We start from the raw sequence: 21,668 nt of genomic DNA, 5'->3' as shown, positions 1-21,668 counted from the left end.
CAGGCAGGACACCAGAAGGTATGCCCCATATTTGGCCAAAACATTACCAATGTATTATGAACAGAATATGAAACTGTAAATCCAAAAGCTTTAAGCTTATGAAAAACTGGAAGCATGATTAGGTTTTTAAAGCCTGTTTCAGTATGCTGTCCCAGGAATACTCAAGCTCGTTCATCACTCAAGCACCAGTTAACAAGTCACTCTGCTTGGCTTCGGTGGGTTTTTGATGCCATGTGCTCCAAACACTTGTGCAGCTTGCTTGAGGCCACAGCAAAAGCAACCTAAGAGAGCAAGGTATCTGTCCCTACCAAAGTAAGCTTTCCCACAAGCCTTCTCCGAGATAAAACCCTGAAGATCCAACCAGAGCCTCATGTCTGTCTCTTAACGAGCTACATTCCAACCCAAGTCAGTGTTCTAGGTGAGTCCTGAAATCATCTCAACAAGCCACAAACACGTAAGTGCAACCCAACAGGACTGGTAACAAAGGGAAATAACTGCATTTCAAGTATCAGGGGTGTACTCAGTTAATAGTCACAGCCAGGAGTGCTGGTACAAGCCTGTAATCCCCCTACTTGAGAGACCGAAACAGGAAGATTGTGAGTTCCCCAGCTAGTCTGGGCTATACATAACAAGTACCAGGCCAACCCAAACTGCAGAGTGTGACCCTGTCTCAAAATGGAAATGTAAAAGCACCTTAAGGATTACTGAAAAAAAGCACTGGATTACTGAAATAGAACATTATGGAAGGGGTACTATGAGCAATGTTGTCAAAAACTAAACAAAAGGCAAGAAGTTGCCCATCCCATCAAAATGTGCCCAATTACAGAAATTTAATATGATCAAATATTTCAGTAGAGAACTCCCAAAAGCAATCAATGTAAGTATTTTTAAATTAATAATTCTAAGCATGTGTGATAACATATGCCTTCAGCACTTCGGAGGCAAAGACAAGAGGACTCCTGCCTGGTCTACACTGCAGGCTCAAGGTTAATAGGGTTACACTGCCCTGAGACCCTGCCTCTAAACAAACAAACAAAACACTCCAAGTATTCTACAATAAGCTGAAAGCTTTTGTAGCACTACAAATCTGAAAGAAACCGCCACACACACACACACACACACACACACACACACACACACACACACACACACACACAGGAACTCATTTCACAAGAAGAAAGTTCTAATATGCTGATTAAAAAAGACCCATTTGATTACACAGATTATGGGATGGGGCTGTAAAATGGTACATAGAGTTTTTTGTTTGTTTGTTTGGTTTTGTTTTTTACATTCATATGCAACTTCAACTTCACGATGGCTTCTGTATCTACCTATTTAAAATGAAAGTAAATTTTTCCATTAAATTTAGAGATGCAACAAGCTAGCAACCCAGTACACAAACAACCTCAACAGATAGTTAGCTTCCCTCTCCTTGGCATCCCTTCCCCTTCCTCCCCCATCCACCCTCTCAGGAATTAGCCCCATAGAGAAAGCTCCCAGATGTACACAGAGGCAAGTGTAACTTTTGCCTTAAAGTTGTGGGCTTTGTGTTAAGTGCACATGTAAGGAGGACTGGAGCCTGACACTGAGCTCGGTCTTCTTTGACAGTCATGATTCTACAAGTTAAGCCTTAGACTAAGAGTCATAATGCCACATCACCTCTGATTAAAAAAATTACAATGACAAAACACATACATCTGCTTGACATTCTTCTTTTCTTTTTCCTTTTTGTTTTTCAAGACAGGGTTTCTCTGTGCAGTTTTGGTGCCTGTCCTAGATCTCGCTCAGTAGACCAGGCTGGCCTCAAACTCAAGATATCCACCTGGCTCTGCCTCCCAAGTGCTGGGATTAAAGGTGTACGCCACCACCGCCCGGCTCTCCTTGACATTCTTAATACAATCTTACATTTAAGGTTATACAATAATAACTAAAAATTTTCTCAAATTGAGACAAAAACACACATTTTGACCATTACTAACTCAAGAATCTGCCAAAATAAGGTCCCTAGTTAAACCATATGCAAACCATTTCCTTTGATCTTGACTCCAAGCAACCAAACTGTCTCAAGTATCTGACACTTGAACAAACGTTTGCAGGGTTTCGTTTTCAAGCTTTGAAGGACACAATATTTATAAGTCTGGGAATTAAGTGTTTCTGTAATTTCTCTCCCCAGATTAGACTTGAAATCTCAGTGCACTGCTCCTTAGATATGGCTGTGGTGTCACCTCACCCTTACGGCTGTCACCTGCAAAGACAGAAGACCCTTTCTGTGTGTGACGATTTCTCACACACAGGGTTTCCCTTGGCCACTTGCATGGCAGGCTTCTAGTGTAAAGACTGACGGTGGAAACAGTAACAATTCCAGATTTCAAAATGGAAAAAGAGGGAGGAAAGATGGCTCAGCAGTCAGCACCAGGAGCTCTTGCAGAAGACCTGAGTTCAATTCCCAGCACACACATGGTGGCTCACAACCACCTGTGACTCCAGTCCCAGGGGACCCAATGCCCTCCTCTGGCCTCTGTAGGCACTGCGCACACACAGGTAGTCACACACATCAAATGAAAGAAGGAGGTTTGAAAGAGAAGCAGATATGAAAATGAAGGGAGGCTAAGAAAGAGAAAAACTCAGTGCCTCCAGGCCTCAGCTAACTCTTCTGAACTTGGGGCCACTGAAAAGACAATCCTTATCTCCCCACATAATTCAAACTAGTTTCCCTAGCCCTCTCTCCCTCCCTTAGGCTCCTCCCTTGTTTATGATCTGAATTTGACTTCTCTGGTAATCACAAGCTTTTCTATAGCAGTTACAACAGGTAGCCACTAAGAGATCGATGTCAGGCTCTCTTAATTACTTCTCAAAGTTTTAACTGGGAAACTCAAAAATGAAGGTACTTCACTTTTAACAACTTAAAGACAGGGAGAAACATGACTGTAAACAGAAAAATAATATTTTTTTTTTCTCAAATTGGATCCTTATAAAGTTTCTAGTCTAATCCAAGTAAAGATCCACAAAACCATGACCTAGTTTCCCGATGTGTGAGGAACAGCAGTCGAGAAAAGCTGTGCTGTCGGGCGATGTCTCTACTGCACCAGGAGACACCAGAAGCAGACCCCCCTCCCAGTCTCCTCCTCTCTCAGCACGGCTTCACTGTCATCAGATGAGGCTGGGCAGTCTCTCCACGGCTGTCAAGGTCCTAGATACATGTCATTAGGACCAGTTCCTAACTCAGGCCACAAAAGGCACACTGTAATTAAGACAAATATCATACATCAAAGTGGAGTCTCGATTCCCAGAGACGGAAAGTCTTGAAGCTAAGTCACAGCGAGGAAGGGGGCAACCGCGGGGCTTCCACGGGTGGCCAAGTTCGACTTCCTGCACACAGCAGCAATTTTCAACAAGACACAGAGGTTTCACTCTCTGGTTTCACAAATGGGATGTGTCTTCATCCTAACAATTAAAGAACTCACCTAAAAATGACAGAAGTGACATGGATCTGGGTCGATAAGGTCCCTTCCCCCAGATCTACAAGCTGATTTCTACCTCTCCTCCCCAAGGCATGTAATACTCTATACTTTTCCCATTGCAAGTTACAATCAAGAAGAGACAGAAATTAAAGGTCAAAGATGTTTGACAATATCTCTCTCCTTACAAAATGAAGGGGGTAGGATGGGGGAAATAGGGTGAAATTCAGAACTGTATCATTTCAAACATTTTAAATCAGGTGGCCCCCTTAGCCTGTTATAATAAACCATCACACAAGTGTGATAGCTAGTGTCTTCTAAAAGCTATTTTATCCATGTTATTTGTGTTAACTGTCTCCCATCCCCCAGCAGGGTACCTTTCAAATAAAATCTCCGAGCACTGCTACAAACACACTACTTCACTGCTAAAACAGCTTCACTGTGTCTACGATGAATGGCTGCTTAGTTTTAGTGCATTTGTACACATGCCTTTTGTTATGCCATAAAAAAGTTGTACTGCAGCAACCAGGCCTGAGGGGTACACTGCTGTATGTAACACCAGATACCGAGAAGGCTAAAAGAGGGTCCCAAGTTCAATGCCGGCCTGGGCCACTAAGTGAAACCCTGTTTCAAAGAGAGAGAGACAGACAGACAGACACAGAGAGACAGAGAGAGGAGAAGACAGGGGGAAAAAAAGAGAGAAGTAAATGCAAAGAGGACGGGCTACAGTTCAGTGGTAGAGTACTTGCCTAGCCAAGTCCTAGGTTCAATCCATAATTGAGGAAGAACAGTACCGCACAAACTATCTGCTCCATCACACACTAGTCAGGCTTACTCTGGTGTTCTGAACATACTTAATCTAGTCAAGTGGCATCACTTTGGGTCAACTGGCGTTGTTCTGAGGTTTGGCCTAAACACATCGAACAGCTTTAGTATCTATCAACTGAAACATCTCACTGCTGTACTTGAGCTAGTGGATGATAATATACCATAATGAAAAAGTTATCAAAGATGTCCAACATTAAGCTAATGCAGTATTACAGCTCACATTTATACTATAGAACATTTTATCAACTCATCTAGGATTATAAATTCTTCACAATTGCCATAAATATATTTTGAGGTTGCTAACTTCAACTTAGAATTTCTCATTTTTCAGCCAGGTGTGGTGGCACACACCTGTTCATCTCAGTCCTTGGGCAGCTGACATCTGAAGAGCAGGAGTTTGCTACCATCTTCAGCTCCATATTGACTTTGAGGCCAGCTTGGGCTATGTAGGACCTAATCTAAAAAAGTAAAAAAGGAAGAAATGGGAGGAGGAAAGAAAGGGGGAGTACAGGGAAAAAGAAGGAACGACTGTCACGTTTTTTAAGGGAACAAACACCAGTCAGGCTCGTTGGGATCACATCTTTAATCTCAGGAATCAGGAGGCAGAGGAAGGCGGAACTCTCCTTCAGGGCCAACCTGGTCTACACAGTGAATTCCAGACCAGCAAGGGGTTACATGGAGTACCTTATGATTTACTTTTAGGGGCTGGAGAGACGGTTCAGTGATTAAGAGCACTTGTTCTTGTAGAGGAGCACAGTTCAGTTCCCAGCACCCACATCTGTAACTCCACATCTGTAACACTCACCACCATCCATAACTCCAGTTCCAGGGGATCGGAAGCCTTCTTCCTACCTCTTCAGGTACTAGGCACACGCACAATGTACAAGATACATGCAGGCAAAATACTCATACACATAAACCAAATAATCTAGAAACAAAACCACCACCAAACAAAACCATGAGGGTTAGGAGTTTGATTAAAGGGGTTTAGAACCAAAAGATAGAAAAAGCATTACCACCGAGTTCTCTTTGCCTCACCTCATCTAATATGGATACCAAGATGGAGTGTGCAAAGCATGAAATCCAGCAGTATTTCTGTTTGCTGCTCCCTTCTTAGCAATTTGGGGATCTCAAACAACTCCAACTTTCCAAAATTTAAAATATTCAGATTAAAATGCCTTATTTTCAATACTCAAATGTCTGCTACTTGACAAGACTAGAATTCATGCCCCCAAATAGCTGCACCATTCCCAGTTTCTACAACAAAATCAAAGCCCTGGGCAAGAAGACGGCCCAGCGGGTGAAAGCGCTTGCCTGGAAAGTCCGACACTCAGTCCCAGCACCAGGACCACTGTGGGTTCTCGGACAGTCGGACTCCAGAGCACAACCCACGCTTCCATACATATTCATACACGTACTGTGCAGACAAATGCATACCGTAATAAAAAAGCTTCAGCACAGTGGGGCAGTGGTGGCACACACCTTTAATCCCAGCAGAGGCAGATGGATCCCTGAGTTCGAGGCCAGCCTGGTCTACAGAGCAAGTTCCAGGACAGCCAGGGCTACAAAGGGGGGTGGGGGTGGGGGGAACGACCCTACAAAGCTTTAACATGTCTTCTCCAAAAATTATGAATCCTGCAGTAATGGCTCATAATAAAAAGTCACCTGGGAAGAACTTCCAAATAATTTTAAAAACTATTATAATTATGTTCAAACAACTCAAAGACACAAAAATACTCCAAGAGAATAAAAATAAAAATAAAAAAAGAGATGAGTGAAATAAGGAAGGCAACTGAAGATGGAGATACTGCCGAGGAAAACCCACCCTGAATTTATGCTGAAAGGAAAACAGTTACATAAAACATTTCAGTGCAGAGTTGCCAACCAAATGGACCATGTGGGAAACCGAGTTGGAGCCAGAAAACAAAGGAGAGCGACGGGATCCTTCAATAAAAGCCAATGAGAAATGTTCAAATAAGTTTTAAAAGGACATGGGAAGATCATGGGAAAGCTTTAGGCTATCAAGAAAACACTTAACCTTCAAATTACAAGAAAACAGTTCCAATAAGTCATAGAAGAAAATTTCCCAACTCTAGAGGAAAAGATGATCATTCAGGTAAGAGAGGCAGACAGAACACCAACTGGACAGGACCAGAAAAGAAACTCCCAGACATAATTAAAGCAGTAAAAGCACAGAATAAGAAAGGTCCGTTGCGGGAGAGAAAGGCAAGCCTCTTCTGAAGGCAGGCCCATCAAGCTAACACCTGTTATCTAACAGAAACTTGGAAAGCCAGCATGGCCTGGAAAAACAGATTCCAAGCTCTGAATGACAGTAACTGTCAAACCACATTATTATACTCAGCAAAACTATCTGTTAAATTGAAAGAAAAATTCAAACTTTCCATGATAAAGTGGACTAAAGGGATTTGTCGACAGGAAGCCAGATCTACAGGGGATACTTAGGTCTGAAGAAGATAAATATACCCAAGAATTCACAAGGACCAGACAATGCCAGGACACCTACCAAGAGGTCTGAGAAAATACCACAAACCATCAAAATGACAGGAATTAATACACATCTCTCAATAATAACTCTTCACATTAATTGTCCTAATTCCCCAATAAAAGATGCAGACTAGATTAGAAAATGGGCCATCTATATAGAGAGAGACAGACAGAGAGATTGCTGCCTCCAAGAAAAATACCTCAATACCAGCTTAGACTCAAAGGATAAAAAGGGTATTCCAGACAAAGAGAACTAAAAAAGCAAGCATAATTATTTTATGAAAACTAATCAGAAGGGATTAGGAAGGTCACTTCATACTCACTGAAGGCACAATCTACCAAATACAATTCTAGACATGTATAAACCAAATACTCCATTAAAGACATACGACTTATCAAAACCCACTTAACTTCAACACAGTAACTGTGGATGACTTCAGTATCTCATTCACACCAATAAAAAGGTCACCTAAGATAAAAACTAAACTGAGAAACATTAAATAACACTCTATCAAATAAATGGACCTAATAGACATCTACAGAACATTTGTAGCCGTTAAGGTTTCTTGGGTCCCACCTGAGCCCCGCAGACCCATAGACACTTATAAAATAATTACTCAAGAGACTTAATATTATTTATAACTGCTTGGCCATTAGCTCAGGCTTATTACTGACTAGCTCTTACACTTAAATTAACCCATAATTCTTATTTATGTTTAGCCACATGGCTTGGTACCTTTTCTCAGTTCTGCCTTGACATCTTGCTTTCCTCTGTGTCTGGCTGGTGACTCCTGACTCAGCCTTCCTCTTCCCAGAATTCTCATCTGCTTGCCCCGCCTATACTTCCTGCTTGGCTACCGGCCAATCAGCGTTTTATTTATCAACCAATCAGAGGAACACATATTCACAGTGTATAGAAAGACATCACACAACAGAACAATCCACCCAAAAATTAATGAAAAATATGGTTTCACAATGAGAAATGTCCCTGTGTTTAAATACCTGGTCCCTGTGGTGGTTTGAATGAGAATGGCCTCCATAGGCTCATACATTTGACAAGGGAGTAAAACCATTTGGAAGGTTTAGAAGGATCAGGAAGTAAGGCCCTGTTGGAGAAATTGTCACTGGAGGTGGGATCTGAGGTTTCAGAGGCCCGTGCCAGGTCCAGTGTCTGTCTATCTGTCTCTCCTTGTCATGGTGTCTCTTCACAGCAGTAGAATGGTGACTAAGACAGTTCCTCAGCTGGTGGTTTGGGGAGGTTATGGAACCTTGAGGAGACAGGAGCCTTTCTGGAGGAAGGATGTCCCCGGGGTGTGCTTTGAAGGTTTATGCCTTACCCCACCTCCTGTTCTCTCTTCCTGTTTGTAGATGGAAAAAGTCATCAGTCAGCTTCCTGCTTGCTCCTGAAACACTAGCTTTTCCTAACTGCTGACCTTCCTTCCCTGCCATGATCAACATTATCCTCCTGCCACTGTAGGCCAAAGCAAACCTATCCTAGTTTCTATGACTGTGATAAACCAACAAGTGAAGCCCATAAGAGAAGACAAAGAAAGGAGCTCAAGCCAAGAACCTGGGGCAGAGAATGAAGAGATGCTGGAGCCTCCCACAGCAAATAGTAACGAGAAAAATCATCCCACCGAGTTGCTTATAAGCCAATCTGATGGAGGCATTTTCTCAGTTGAGGCTCCTTCTTTGAGGATGCCCCTAGCTTGTATCATATTGACAAAAAAAACTAACCATCATAAAACCCTTTCTTCCTTCATTCCCCTTTGTCATATTTTCACAGCAATAGAAAAGTAACCACTGCAAATACACATTCTCTCTGCAGCCCACGGAGCTTCCTCCAAAATCAATCACAGATTAGGATACAAAGCAACTCTTAAAAAAAAAACACACAGGAAAAGGTGGTAGTGGCTCACATCTTTAATCCCAGCACTTGGGAGGCAGAAGCAGGTAGATCTCTGTGACTTCCAGGCTAGTCTGGTATTCATAGTGAGTTCCAGGAGAGCTAGGGCTACACAGAGAAACACTGCCTCAAAAATAATAATAAAATAAAAGAAATAAAAATTAAAAATCGACATAAAGCATAGAAGTCAGGAGGCAAACAGGCAAATCTCTGTGAGTTTGAGGCCAGTATGGTCTACAAAGTGAGTTCCAGGACAACCAAGGCTACACAGAGAAACCCTATCTGGGGGGCAGGGAGGAAATCAGTACAAAGAATCAATGAAATGAACTGGATGTTTGAAAATATTAAGATTAAGAAATCTTTAGCTCAACTAGTCAAAATTCAAAAAGACAAAAATTAGGTGAAAATGGACACATTATAAGACATACTGAGGAAGTTCAGAGAACCCTAAGGACAAACCTAAAACTTAACAATACACTAATCTAAAAGAAATGGATGAATTTCTAGATGCATATGACCAAAGTTAATTCAAGATGAAGTAAATAATTTAAACAGACCCACACAGAAACAGACTAGTGGGATTAACAGGAACACGGCTACTCTGCCCAAAGCAATCTACTGATTCAAAATTTCAAAGCAACTCTTCAAAAAAAAAAATAAATAAACTCAAAACTCATATGGAAATACAAAGGACCCAAGATCGCAAAAACATTCCTCAGTAATAAAAACATTGAAGCTCTGATTTCCAGTTACAATACAGTGTTACAGCAATACACAACACAGCACTGGCAGGCAGGCAGGCACACAGACAGACAGACAGACAGACATTGATCAGTACAACAGAATGCTCCTACAGCCAACTGGTTTTTGACAAAAAGGTCCAAGGTACACACTGCAGAAAACTGGATACTAAATGTAGAAGAATGAAACCAGATTCTCTCCTGAGTCCGCCCCCTCAAAACTCAACTCCCAATGATCAAGGACCTCAAAAATAAGTCTAGATACCTGAACCTCTTAGAGAGGGAAGTAGGGACTATGTTTCATCTTAAAGGCCCAGGAAAAGGCTTTCTGAACAAGACCCCCAAGTAATGTAGGCATTAAGATCAACAATTAATAAACAGAATAAAGATTCTATGCAGCAAAGGACACCCTAATTCCAGAAGAGGCCACCCAGGAAATGGTTAAAAAAAAAAATTTAACAGCTATAAAACTGATGTAGGGTTAGTGTTTAGAATATACAAAGACCCAACCAAACAACGCCCCTCCCCCCCAAAAAAAATCCTAAACACAGAAACAAAACAAAACACAATTAAAAACTGGGGCATAGAACTAAACAGAGTTCTGGGGAAAAAAAAAACAGATGTACAATACTCTTAGTCATTAGAGAATGTAAAATAAAACTACTTTGAGATTTTTATCTCCCTCCAATCAGAACGACTAAAATGAAAAAAATGTCAGCATGCATATATATTGAACATAAATATTAGCATGCAGACTGACAGTGTGTACTACAGCTGGGTATTAGGGTACACAACTTTAATCCCAGCACTTGGGAGGCAGAAGCAGGTGAATTTCTATGAGTTAGAAACCAGCCTGGTCTATATAGTTCCAGGCCAGCCAGGGATATATGAGACACTGTCTTAACAACAACAAAAAAGGCAGAATATAAAACTGGGACATCAGCTATGGCAATGAGTGTGGTTCTTCCTCAGAAAGCTAGAAATAGATCCACCATATCTAATCTTGCTATCCCAATTTTGGGCTTATTCTCAAGCCATCTATAGCCTACTAGAGACATTTGCTCATCCACGTTCACTGCTACTCTATTCAACAATACCTAGGAAACAAAAAACAGCCCTAGTATCCATAATAATTGATGCAAATACACAATGAAGTATCATTCAGCTATAAAGAAAAATTAAATTAGGAAATTCACAGGTAAATGGATGGACCTGGAAAAAACCATTCTGAGTGAAGTAACCCAGACACAGAAAGAAAAACATTGAATGTTCTTTCATATGTGATGGCTAGCTGTGAAGCTTTAGATATGTGTTTAAATGGGAAATTAAGGAAATCAGGAAATCAGCAAGGGGCCATGAAGGTCTGGATTTTAAGAGAAGGGAATAGAATGTAAGATGCATGAAGGCAGAAAGGGAATTAACGGGAGGAATGAATGAAGTGGGATGGTCGGGCAAGGCAGAGGAGGGAGCATGGGGAGGGCTAACTAACACTAAAGACATTTGAAAAAGCCACACAGAAACTATTATAGCCGTTTCCTAAAATATATACATATACACATACAAAAGGCGTTTAAATGATACTATCTTCCTGTCACGGGAGGGTGGCACGATGCCTTTCCTAGATACCATAGGCTATCAAGTAAGAAACCCAGTACCAGGTCTGGGTTACTTCATTTCAAATCGTTGGTCAGCAGGGTACCATAAACGTTCCTCCCACTAAAGAGACTATAGCTATTGCCTTGCTCTTAACAACCGTCAAGAACTTGATAGTAAGACCCTATTGCTAAGGATACTAGATAGATATCTAAGTCGCAGGATGTGGAGAAATCAATTTGGATGTTTCATTCCTACTGTTAGCCTTCACAGTGCTGGAAGAGTCTATGCATACTATTAGGGGAGAAAAGTCATCTACATTCATACTCAGCTGTGAATCCTGAAAGCTAAAACCATGATTACCCTGGCAAGATCATGCCCACTGGTTCGGCAATGGCCTAACAGTATGAGAGTAACCAACCACACACTTTCTAACTGGACTTAAAGCCCACTTCTCAAAATGAAACTGGTGCCTAGTACTATTTACTGGGCCAAATCCCATGGCTGGCTAGGTCATTAACTCTAGAAGACAAATGTAGAATTATTATACTAAATGAACATACTAATAAACTATCCCCTAAGTTATCTTAATAACCATAGATTAGTTTACCTTTCCACACTCACCACAGTAGCCTCTTTTTGTAGTAGATTGCAAAGACCCACAACTAGTCAATGTACAGAGACTAAGACTCAGGAGTGCTCAGCTCTAAATGGGACATCAAAATCCAATCACAGCCAACACCTCCAAGAATCCTCTTAGAAGAAGGGGCAGAAGGACTTTAAAGAGCCACAGGTAGTAGCCATCTACAGTAAAACAGTATTTGCTGGGCAAGACCGAGGCAGGGCACCCATGAACTCACGGTGGCTGTGAGTGCATGTAGAAGACTTGCACAAGGTCAAGGCAACAAAACCCCAACATGGCTGTGGGAGTGGCTCATAAAGACCCACTGAGGAGCTATTGACAGCGGATCTCTACTAGGGGAAGAAGAGTCCGTTTTCTTCAGGGATGTGGCCCTAAGAAGCTACCCATGCTCTAGTAGACAGTCCTACACCTGTGCACATACAAACAGCATTAAGGAGACTCAGTGCATCTAACACCACAGCACATGAAGCTAGGGCGGTCAAAGTGTTGGGGCAAGAGAGGAAGAACTGGAGGAGAGGAAATGGAAGGCGGATTTGATCAAAACATATGCATGTATGAAAAATCCTCCAGCAATAAACATGGAAGGTCCTTCCTGCTGAGAAAAAGTTCATAGGTGAAGTGTAACAGAATAATATTCTTATGTTTTTCAGATCTGATATCTGTTTTCTGTTGTGGAGACTTGGAGACGGGGGTGTCTTGCTATGACGCTTGTGTCAAATTCACAGTCCTCTTGCTATGGTGTCCCAAGCGGGGGTAGGTACAGGACTTCAATCTCTAAAATGTTTTAGCATTTAACAGCTAAGACACACACTTAGCCTCGGTCTCCTTACTCCACCCCCTCATTCTCTTCATCTATCCAGGTAGTCAACATACTGCCCGTCTGAGGGTTTGTCTGACTATCAAAATGGCTTTAAGGGAACTTCAATGACCACAAAAGGCAGCAGCAGCAGCAGATACTAGAAACAGGAGCTGGGGAGGGGGCCCAGAGGTTAAGAGCAATTACTGTTCTTACTTAAGAGCAATCACTGCTTTTGTAGAGAACCAGGGTTTGGTTACCAGTACCTAGATCATGGCTCACAACCACTGTAACTCCAGTTCAAGGGTATCCGACACCTCTTCTGACCTCCATGGATGCCTACACACAGGTGGTGCACATGCACACAAAATGAAATAAAGGAAAAACTAGAAGTAGGAAAAGCACCATCAAGTCCTCTCCTCAGTCTCAGAAAGAAGGGCTCTCTGAAGTCAAAGGCACTGTGCACAATACAGCAGCCATCCTCCCAGTCAGCCGTCTGTAGCTCCTCACCTATAAACTAAAACTAAATTGCAGACTAAACATACATTTGAAGACATTAAAAAATGCACTATTATTTTATTGATAAAATTAAAGAAATTTCACTCAAAATTAACAAGTAAACTATTTCATTTTAAAAAAAGAAAGAAACCCTAAACCTTCTTTAATAAATCTTCAATCTTACAGTCAAATAATTTTGTTGTTGCTGAAGCAGTGTCTCAAATACCCCAGGGGAGATATGTGGCCAGGAATGTCCTTGAACTTGGAATCCTCCTGCCTCCACTTCCTGTATGCTATGATCACCAGCATGCACTGCACACAGGAGTAAAAATCTAGGCTCTCTTGCATGCGGGGCAAGCACACTGCCATCTGAGCTACCCCCACCCCCCCAGCCCTAACACATTTTTTGAAGTGTTCCATCAAAACAATCAATAAGAGTCAACTCAAAACCACCACTTTAAAAAAAAAAAATACTACTCACAATGCTACTCTTCCCAAGCTTTAGAAAGTCTTCTATGTGAGGAAACAGGTCATGGACATGAAGTTTCATTGTTTACAAATACTGTGCTGTTTAAAACATTCCAGGTTTTCCAAGTTTTAAGTTCCACTCGTGTGTTACTTAGAACAGTTCTAGCCGATATCAAAATGAAGAGACCAGGAAGATGTTAAGTGCTAGCCTGAGAGCCTGAGTCCTGGTTATAGGCACCAACATAAAAGCCTGTGTCTTTGCAGTTAACTTCTGGAAGGCACACCCCCTGGAGCTCATTTCAGGCCAGTCTGGCCAAATCTCTAAAGGCCACAGTAAGAGACCCTACTGAGACCCTATCTTGAAAAATAAGGTGGAGAGAGGCTGAGGAAGGCATCCAAACCATGCATACCAACTAACAAATGTGTGCTCGCACACACAATATTAAGACAGATGTTACTTATACACCATGTCCACAAACTTTTCGGAAAAGTGTATGTTCAATGCTTTACCAAACATTAAAAGTTTTGTTTTTTTCTTTTTGACTCAGGTGTCCCAGGCTGCACTATGGAGATAGGCATGACTTTGAACTTATGATCCTCTTGCTGCCAACTGCTGAGTGCCGTATCATCAGGCATGTATCACCATGTCGTTTTAAATGTCTAACTCACTCTCCAAATGTGTATACACATATGCATCGTTTCCCTGTGTAGCTGAGGACCACAGACGAGCACTAGAAATGAAGGCATGTACCACCACACCCTGTTTATACAGCACGAGGAGTGAGCCCAGAACCTCCTGCATGCTACGAAACCATTCTACCAACTGAACTACATACATCTCGGTTTCTAAAAATAAAGGTTTTGGACACTAATAGCTTTCCAGTTGTTTCGTCCTTTGTAAAAAGACTCAAATTCTCAGTCAAGTCGCAGGAAGTGCATCACAAAGCACAGTTTAATTAATGATTCAGCCGGATTCCCAATAACTAATTAGAGGAAATACTCTGTTTCAAAGCTACTTGTCCACAGTGCTAGACCAGTTAGGTTTGGGTTGATTTGCATTTTAGAATCGGATTTTAAACCATAATGTAACTTCTTCCTTTTATGAATTTTCAGTGCATCTTTCAGATGTGAGAGTGAAACTTGGTTTTTAACAAGTATCATAACTCATTCTTATGAAAGCTTTAACCAGAAGACTAGTTATGAGTTACAAAGGTTCAGGTTTCTTCTTAAAATACCCCGTTACTCAGACTGAAAACGCATTTGCTACAGTTTAGCTTACACGGACAGACTTCTTACAGTCAAACATCTACTCCTTTGAAAACACTTGCTCCCCACCCCAAAATTTGCTAGTTGCTGAAGTAACAGTGCCTGGACCTTCACCTCTGGAGGGCCCTTAATTCACGCTGAACACGCTTCTTGGCTCCGATGAGAATTTTTTTTTAAATACATAAATAATTACACTTGAATTATTAAGAAATCAGAATAAAATAAAATAGCTTAAAAATGTGACCCAAGACTATTTTTCTAAAAACTAATTTTAAACTTGTTACCGTTCTAGTTGAAGAGTATCTTCACAAGCCATCTAAAAGGCAAAACTAAAAATATCCCCAAACACTGCCTGTATCTTTAAAGTAAGGCACTCAAACTGAAGTAGGTTGTATCCCTTTCCAAGAACATTAAAGAATGCTGTAAGTACACACTGTGCTTTGGGAGCCCAAAGGGTTTTAGATTTTTGTTGTTTGTTTTTAACGACAAATGCTTTATGTTAATTAAAGCTGGACTTTAAAGACAACCTCTATGTTTGTGAATTAGAGGATCAGAAATAGGTATTTTACTTTTTGGAACACTTGGTAATATTGCATGTCAGGCATAGTGGGGATCTTTAAAACACACTGTGGCAAAACTAAAACCACCCCTGGCTCTTTCTCCCAGAACTTTCACATGATGTGAGTAACTTGACCTTTTAGATACTTTAACCACGGGGATGACAGAGTATGTAAAAGCACCTTGCTGTAACAATCACGAAGCAAAGACTCTGCTATGCCGTGCAGCCAAGACCGGGAGAGAGGAAAAAAAACAACTAAAAACTGTTGCGTTACACTGGAGAGGAGACTCTTAAGATCTATTATGTTCCACCAGTGACGCTGAGAAACTGTCAGCCAAGGGTGACCGCCGCCAGTGTGACCCCAGTGCAATATTCCAATTCTCCTCCAAAAGGCCCCGGGCCCTTACACCACCCCCACCACGGGGTAAAGATGTCCTAGTCCAACTCTTGAGTCACCTCGGTCTCTCCCTGCCACCTCCAGAAAGGTAAACAAGGACCATAAGCACCTAAATTTGCAAATCTGCAATCCTCCACCGAGGCAGAAGGTCCTCGGCAATTCCCTAAGCGGGCATCCCACTGAAGACTTCCACCAAATACTCCAAAGCTCCCAGCCTTGCCCCTCGTGGGTAGCTCCAGGCTTTATGGCTAGAGAAAGTACTCGCAAACACCCATGCATAATAATCCGGGCACGCGTAGCAGCTTCTCGGCTTCCAATTAAAAAAGCACCCCTCTCCAAGCAAGACCAACTGTGGCGGCACTTCCCCGACTACTAAAGTGTGGCGGCCCAGACGGAGGCACTGGCCCTTTAAAGGCTCTAGCTTCCTGTACACGCGGTCCCTCCCTCCCCGCCCGCTCCCGCCCCGGCCAAGGGTCACACTTGAACTTTAGGCTACCCAGAGCCTAAAAGCCGTGGCCGCCCCCTTGCACGCGTCGGACACCCTACCCAGGGAGTAGGGACGCTCGCCCACCTTGCGCAGGTCACTTTGGCTAAAACCCAATTCGCTCCGGCCTCGGGGACCTGGGGCAGCTGCGGGCGGCCCGCACCTAGCTCGGCCGGCTGCGCGTCTTTGGCCACCCCAGCGGCAGCCCGAGTCCCCAAGGGTGCGTGTGCGTGAAGGGGGACGTCTCCAGAGGTTCCTCCGGGGAAACCTTGGCGGCCAAAGGCTGGGAGAGTTGGGTGCGCGTGTGGGCGGAGAGCAGCCGCCCGAAGAAGCCTCGCGGGTTCGGGGTGTCAAGGAGGAGGAGAGCGCAGCGAAGTGAACCCCTCCGCTCCAACAACGAGCTAACTTTTACGCCTGCCAGATCTGGCGTCCCCCTTTAGTTCCCAAACAAGCCCTTTCCGGGTCCCCCCGCGAACTCCCTGGCGTGGCACTTGGTCCAGCGCTCCGGGTCTCCGCGAAGCCCCCCCCGCCAGCCACACCTGCCGTTTCTCACCCGCTCTCCCCGCACGCCCTGCCATTTCCGGGGAGGGGGCCCCCCGCAAACCCCACACCTGCCGACCCTCCTCCGCCCGCCCCCACCCACGTCCCGCAGGGCCACCCTGGGGCCGTTCACCTTCCAGCCGGCCGAGCTGTTGCTGTCGCCCTTATCCTTGAAGTAGGGCACGCTCTTCACCATCCACTCGTAGATCTGCGACAGGGTGAGCCTCTTCTCGGCCGAGCTCTCGATGGCCTTGGTGATGAGGTCGGCGTACGACAGGTTGCCCCACGCGTTGCGGCGCGACGAACTGCTCTTGCGCGGCTGTCCCGCCAGGGGCCCCGCGGCGGCGGCGGGGGGCACGGGCGGGGGCTGCGACAGCGGCCCGCCCGGCGGGGGCTGCTGCGGTGGCGCCGGGTGCACGCAGCCCGCCTCGGGGCCCTGGAAGTCCCCGCACAGGCCCCTGCTGGCCGCGGCCGCCACGGCCACGCAGCCCGGCGCCCGCGCGAAGTCCTCGCTCTCCTCCAGCAGGCTCAGGTTGCTCATGAAGTCGCCGCTGACAGCGGCCGCCGAGGCCAGGGTGGCCGCGGCGTCGGGGTTGCTGGCCGCGCCGCCGCCCGACGGCGCCGGGCTGGAGGTGGTCGAGTTGGACTGGGGGAACTCGGGCCTGGGCAGCGGCCAGGTGCAGGAGCGCTGCCGAGGCAGCGGCTCGAAGTCCGGGTCGGTCTCCACCACCTGGGGCGCTTCGGCCATGGTGACCCCCCGCCCCTCCCCCACGCGCAGCAGAGAGTACCGGGAGACGCGGGCACCCGGGGCGGGCGACCGGAGGGAAGAGTCGCTCCGAGATTGGGGAGGGAGAGCCCCCCGCGGTCAGCGGACGCACGCCGGGGCGAGGCGCGGCGCGGCGCGGCGGCGGCGGACGGACGCGCCCAGAACTTCAACTTGGCTGGGTCACCACGGGCGTCCAGGAGCCTCCGACTTCTGCGGCTCGCACCGGGGCACGGAGCAGGCCGCGGGGCCCGGCAGCCGGGGCGCCACGCTCCCGCTGACAGGGCCGCGGACCCCAGAGCCGACGGGCGGACGCCGCGGGCCGCTGTCGCCCTCCTCTCTCCTCTCCCCGCGGCCGCGCGACAGCAGCGCTGCTGCCTGTTGAATGTGGCGGCGGCAAGGACTGCAGCGACTCCGCAGCCTCCTGACTTACGAGCTCCGCACAGGCTCCCCGCCCGCGGCGGCGCGCGCGCCCCGGCCCGCCCCTGACTGGCAGGCGGCGCGGCCAATGGGCGCGCCACGTCCCCGCCGGGCTAGCCAATGAGCGCGGGCCTGGGCGGGAGCGGCTCTCCCTCGGGAGGCGGCAGTGAGGTTGGTGGGGGGTAGTGGGGTGTTTTTCTTTCTCACACTTTTTTTTTTTTTCTTTTTCGATCTCCGTTATTATTTTCTGTAATTCTCAAGTGTTTCTGAGTCTCTCGCCTCTCAAGAGTTCGGATTGCCAGGAGGCAAAGCAGCGTGGAGGCGGCGACCATACTTTTGTTTACTACGCGGAGTGCAAACGAGTAACTCCTCCTCGGAGCCCAAACCCGGGCTCCAGGGGTGGCGCGGGGCCACTGCGCGCTCCCGGGCGCGACGTGGGCGGCGGGGCGCCTCGTGGATTCCACTAAGCCCGCTCCGCCCACGCTTCTTCGCGGAGCTCTGGGGAAGTCGGTGGGGTTTGTTTTGGAGGAATGTTTTCCTAAGCTGGCATCTGTCCGGGCGGCCTCGGGTTTGGAGATCTTGAGAGTGGAGAGCCCTGGCTCTGCGGCTCCGGGTCCCCCTTCCCACAGTACCCTTGCACACCTGCAAGCTGAGACACTCTGCGGTTCGGTCCAGCCCCCAGCCGCCAGTCATCCTGAACCCAAGAGAGGTGCGGCTCGGGGAGAAGACACGACTGTTGCACAAGCGCACAGATCCAGTAGCGCCTCGGATCTGAAGTCGGCTGTGGGAACCGCTTTCCTGCCACGGGAATCTCACTGTGCCCCGAGAACCGGAGTGGTGGCCAGAGGGTCAGGGCAGCGTTTTAGAGACAACCTTGTCACTTTATTACCCCTCATTAAGTTTAACTGGTTGCTTATTTCTTTTTTATTTAGGGTGGAAGCGATGAGGTGTTGAGAGAAATCGAAAAGGGAGATCAGACCCAAGTGTTGGGGCACAGCCCCTCCCCCCAGGGTCTTTTAAGCTTCCTGCTTCTGCGCCATCAGCCTGCTCCCACCTACACCTCACTTTTCCCAATGTGAGCTCCCAGATCTGGATATCTAGTATAAGCTCAGCAGGACCAAAGGTAGAAAGATGATAACCCTTTTCGTCTTACAGAGTAGAAGAAAATGTTTCCTCGCCCGCGTTTCTGATTTGCTTTCTCTTTTAAAAAGAAATGAGGATGGCCTTTTCTTCTCATGAATGAGAATCCTTACAATTGAAGGTGAATATTAGGGTTTTAAATGTTTCCAAAAGGACAGCCCCTAATCTCCTGTTGCTGTTGTATTTCACTCTTCTTTCTTACATGGAATTTTTCTATTTGAAAGGAAGCATCTCAAGAAAACCAGGTTCTTACAAAGACTAGAACTGTGTAGAGATTTGTTCCTGCCTTTGTCTCAAGCATCTCTCTAGTCCAGGCCCATATTTCTTCATAATCCCTTTATCGCAGTGGCTTCCTACTGATTCTAAAGGAGATGTGGGTGGAGATTCCTGAACCAGGACATGGGTTGGTTGTCACCTCTTCACCTGGACTATAAATTTGGGCAGGTGGGGTCTTCTTTGGCAGCCACTGGGAGACTTGAGTAAACCAGTGAGCTTCAAAGGACCACAAAGAACAAGTCTTTGCTACTCCTTCCCTTTATAATCACAGTCTGCCGAGATGGGCCCACATTCAGACAGCCGCACCCTGCAAATAGGAAGAGCACCAGAGGATCATTCCTGGCCATGAAATCCAGCTGTGTATTTAGCCTTAACCTCATCCCTATTCCGGTTTCTCGGGGACTTGTTTCTCAGGGATAAGTACATCTGGTTAAAGGAGTTTTCCTAAAGCTTTCCCCAAATTTTCAGATTCTCTAGGCCACTGTCCCCAATTGTTCCTTTAAATGTCACAGTCAGGGCTAGTGGTAAAGCACAGGCTTAGGATGTGTGAAGCCCTGAGTTTAATACCCAAGGCCAAAAAGGAAAAGAGTCAGAGAACCTGGACTGTCAATGTCCTTAATACAAAGGTCAAATAAATAAATAAATAAATAAAATGTGTCTTAAAAGGTTGATGGAGATGATTATCTTATGGTTTATCAAAATGTCAGTTTACTGAAGCACGGGGCATAGCTAACATCTCACTGTTTCCTGTCTTTACCTGGCACAAACTATTCTGTAAAGAAAAACCTGTGTCACGGGCATGTCACATCCCCACAAGTGTGAAGTGTGCAAGAATAGGCGTCCCTGCGAGAGCAGGCGTGTGCTTTGGGAATCCTGAGAGAAACAGGCAAGCTCTCCTTGATAAAAGGCATCTCTAGTTAAACGTCCTTTTCTGATAGCCCTACAGAACGTTACATTTGAAAGGTAGCTTGGAGATTATCTCTGATCTCCTTTAATTAATAAATAATAAGACAGCACACTTAGAAGGTGGTAAGTGCCAGGTGAGAGCTTCAGTCCCTGGCTTTCCCATCAATATCCTCAGCGCCCCTGCAGAGAAGCTCCAGGGCCCTGTAAAGCCAGTGTGTGCATAAACACTGCAGCTTGTGTGTGTTCTTCCTGCCAGCCGCGCATCATCGTAACTTTAGTCAAATGAATTCCACCAAGATGAGTGATTAAGAACACTGGGCTTGTGACAGAGCCAGATGGGCCTGCTGAGGACACACCGTGTCCTGGCTTCCAACATCAACTCCAGGAGGTAGCACACACCAGTAACCACAGCACTTAAGATGTGGAAGCAGGAAGGTTGCAAGTTCCAGGTGAGTTCCAAGCTAGCCTGGGCTACATGAGATCATGCCCCCTCCGAGAGAGAGAGAGAGAGAGAGAGAGAGAGAGAGAGAGAGAGAGAGAGAGAGAGAGAGAATGAAGAAAGGGGGAGTTAGATACTACAATAAAAGGTGTTTTGTGAAAACTGTCAACTTGCTGGGCGTGGTGGCACAAGCCTTTAAGCTGAGCCCTCAGGGAGGCAGAGGCAGTCAGATCTCTCGGAGTTCTAGGCCAGTCTGTTCTGCATGGTGCATTCATTCCAGGCCAGGTAAGGCTGTACAGTGAGGGCTTGTCTTGAAAACTAGCAAACAAATAAAGTCAATGTTTTAGCTGGGAGCTAAGGGCCCCAAATCCAGAAATTCATAAAGCTGAAACAGGAGACTCTTCTCAAGTTTGAGGTCTCCTGGGCTACAGAACAAGTTAAAGTCTAATTACAGTAAGACTTCAAAATCACAAGGGGCTGCGGATGCAGACTAGTGGTGGAGATCGCCATCTGAGGCCCTAGGTTTAATCCCTTGTATTGGAAGGAGAAAAAAAGAAAAAGTGGAAACAAGAAGTGACTAAAACACAGTTACCGGGCTGTGAGTAAAGCTCAGTAGTACGTATGTTCAGTGACTCATGTATGAGACACTGGCTTTAATCCCTAGGGTTGCCATAAAATAAAAACATTTGAGATGCCATCCCACAATGCTGGTGACATAACCTTTACCAGTCCGGAAAGTGCTCCTGTCCCCTGAAGATGTCATGCTCAGTTTAACACAGAGCCCTCACATTTCCAATCAGGGAGCAGCAACACTGAGAAGTTCAATGATCTGCCCAAGTTTGGTGCAGTTAGCACCAAATTCAGATTTCCTCTTGTCCAGGGGAACACTCTGCTTTCTTTTCTACTACTGGTGATATTACCTGGGGGCTAGAAACCATCTGATGACATTTAACCTCTTTGAAATAGTAGGCCCTTATACTATTTTTTTTTTAAATAAACAAATGCTGATCTCCAAACTGCATGCAGGTTAGAATTTTAAAAAA

The 21,668-nt window shown here is 45.6% G+C and overlaps 1 protein-coding gene across 1 annotated transcript in view; it reads right to left on the bottom strand.

Annotated features, from left to right (window-relative positions):
• The window catches only part of Foxo1 (forkhead box O1), an 88,220-nt gene extending 70,318 nt beyond the window's left edge, over positions 1–17,902 (bottom strand). The window contains exon 1 of the mRNA XM_076574061.1: positions 16,815–17,902. Coding sequence (XP_076430176.1) covers positions 16,815–17,429 — 615 coding nt within the window. The 5' untranslated portion in view covers positions 17,430–17,902. The remainder of the gene's footprint in view (positions 1–16,814) is intronic.
• Between the last annotated feature and the right edge of the window lie 3,766 nt (positions 17,903–21,668).

This window comes from Peromyscus maniculatus, chromosome 6 (genome assembly GCF_049852395.1).
Source record: "Peromyscus maniculatus bairdii isolate BWxNUB_F1_BW_parent chromosome 6, HU_Pman_BW_mat_3.1, whole genome shotgun sequence".
NCBI lineage: Eukaryota > Metazoa > Chordata > Mammalia > Rodentia > Cricetidae > Peromyscus > Peromyscus maniculatus.
This window is presented reverse-complemented; position numbering and strand designations above follow the sequence as displayed.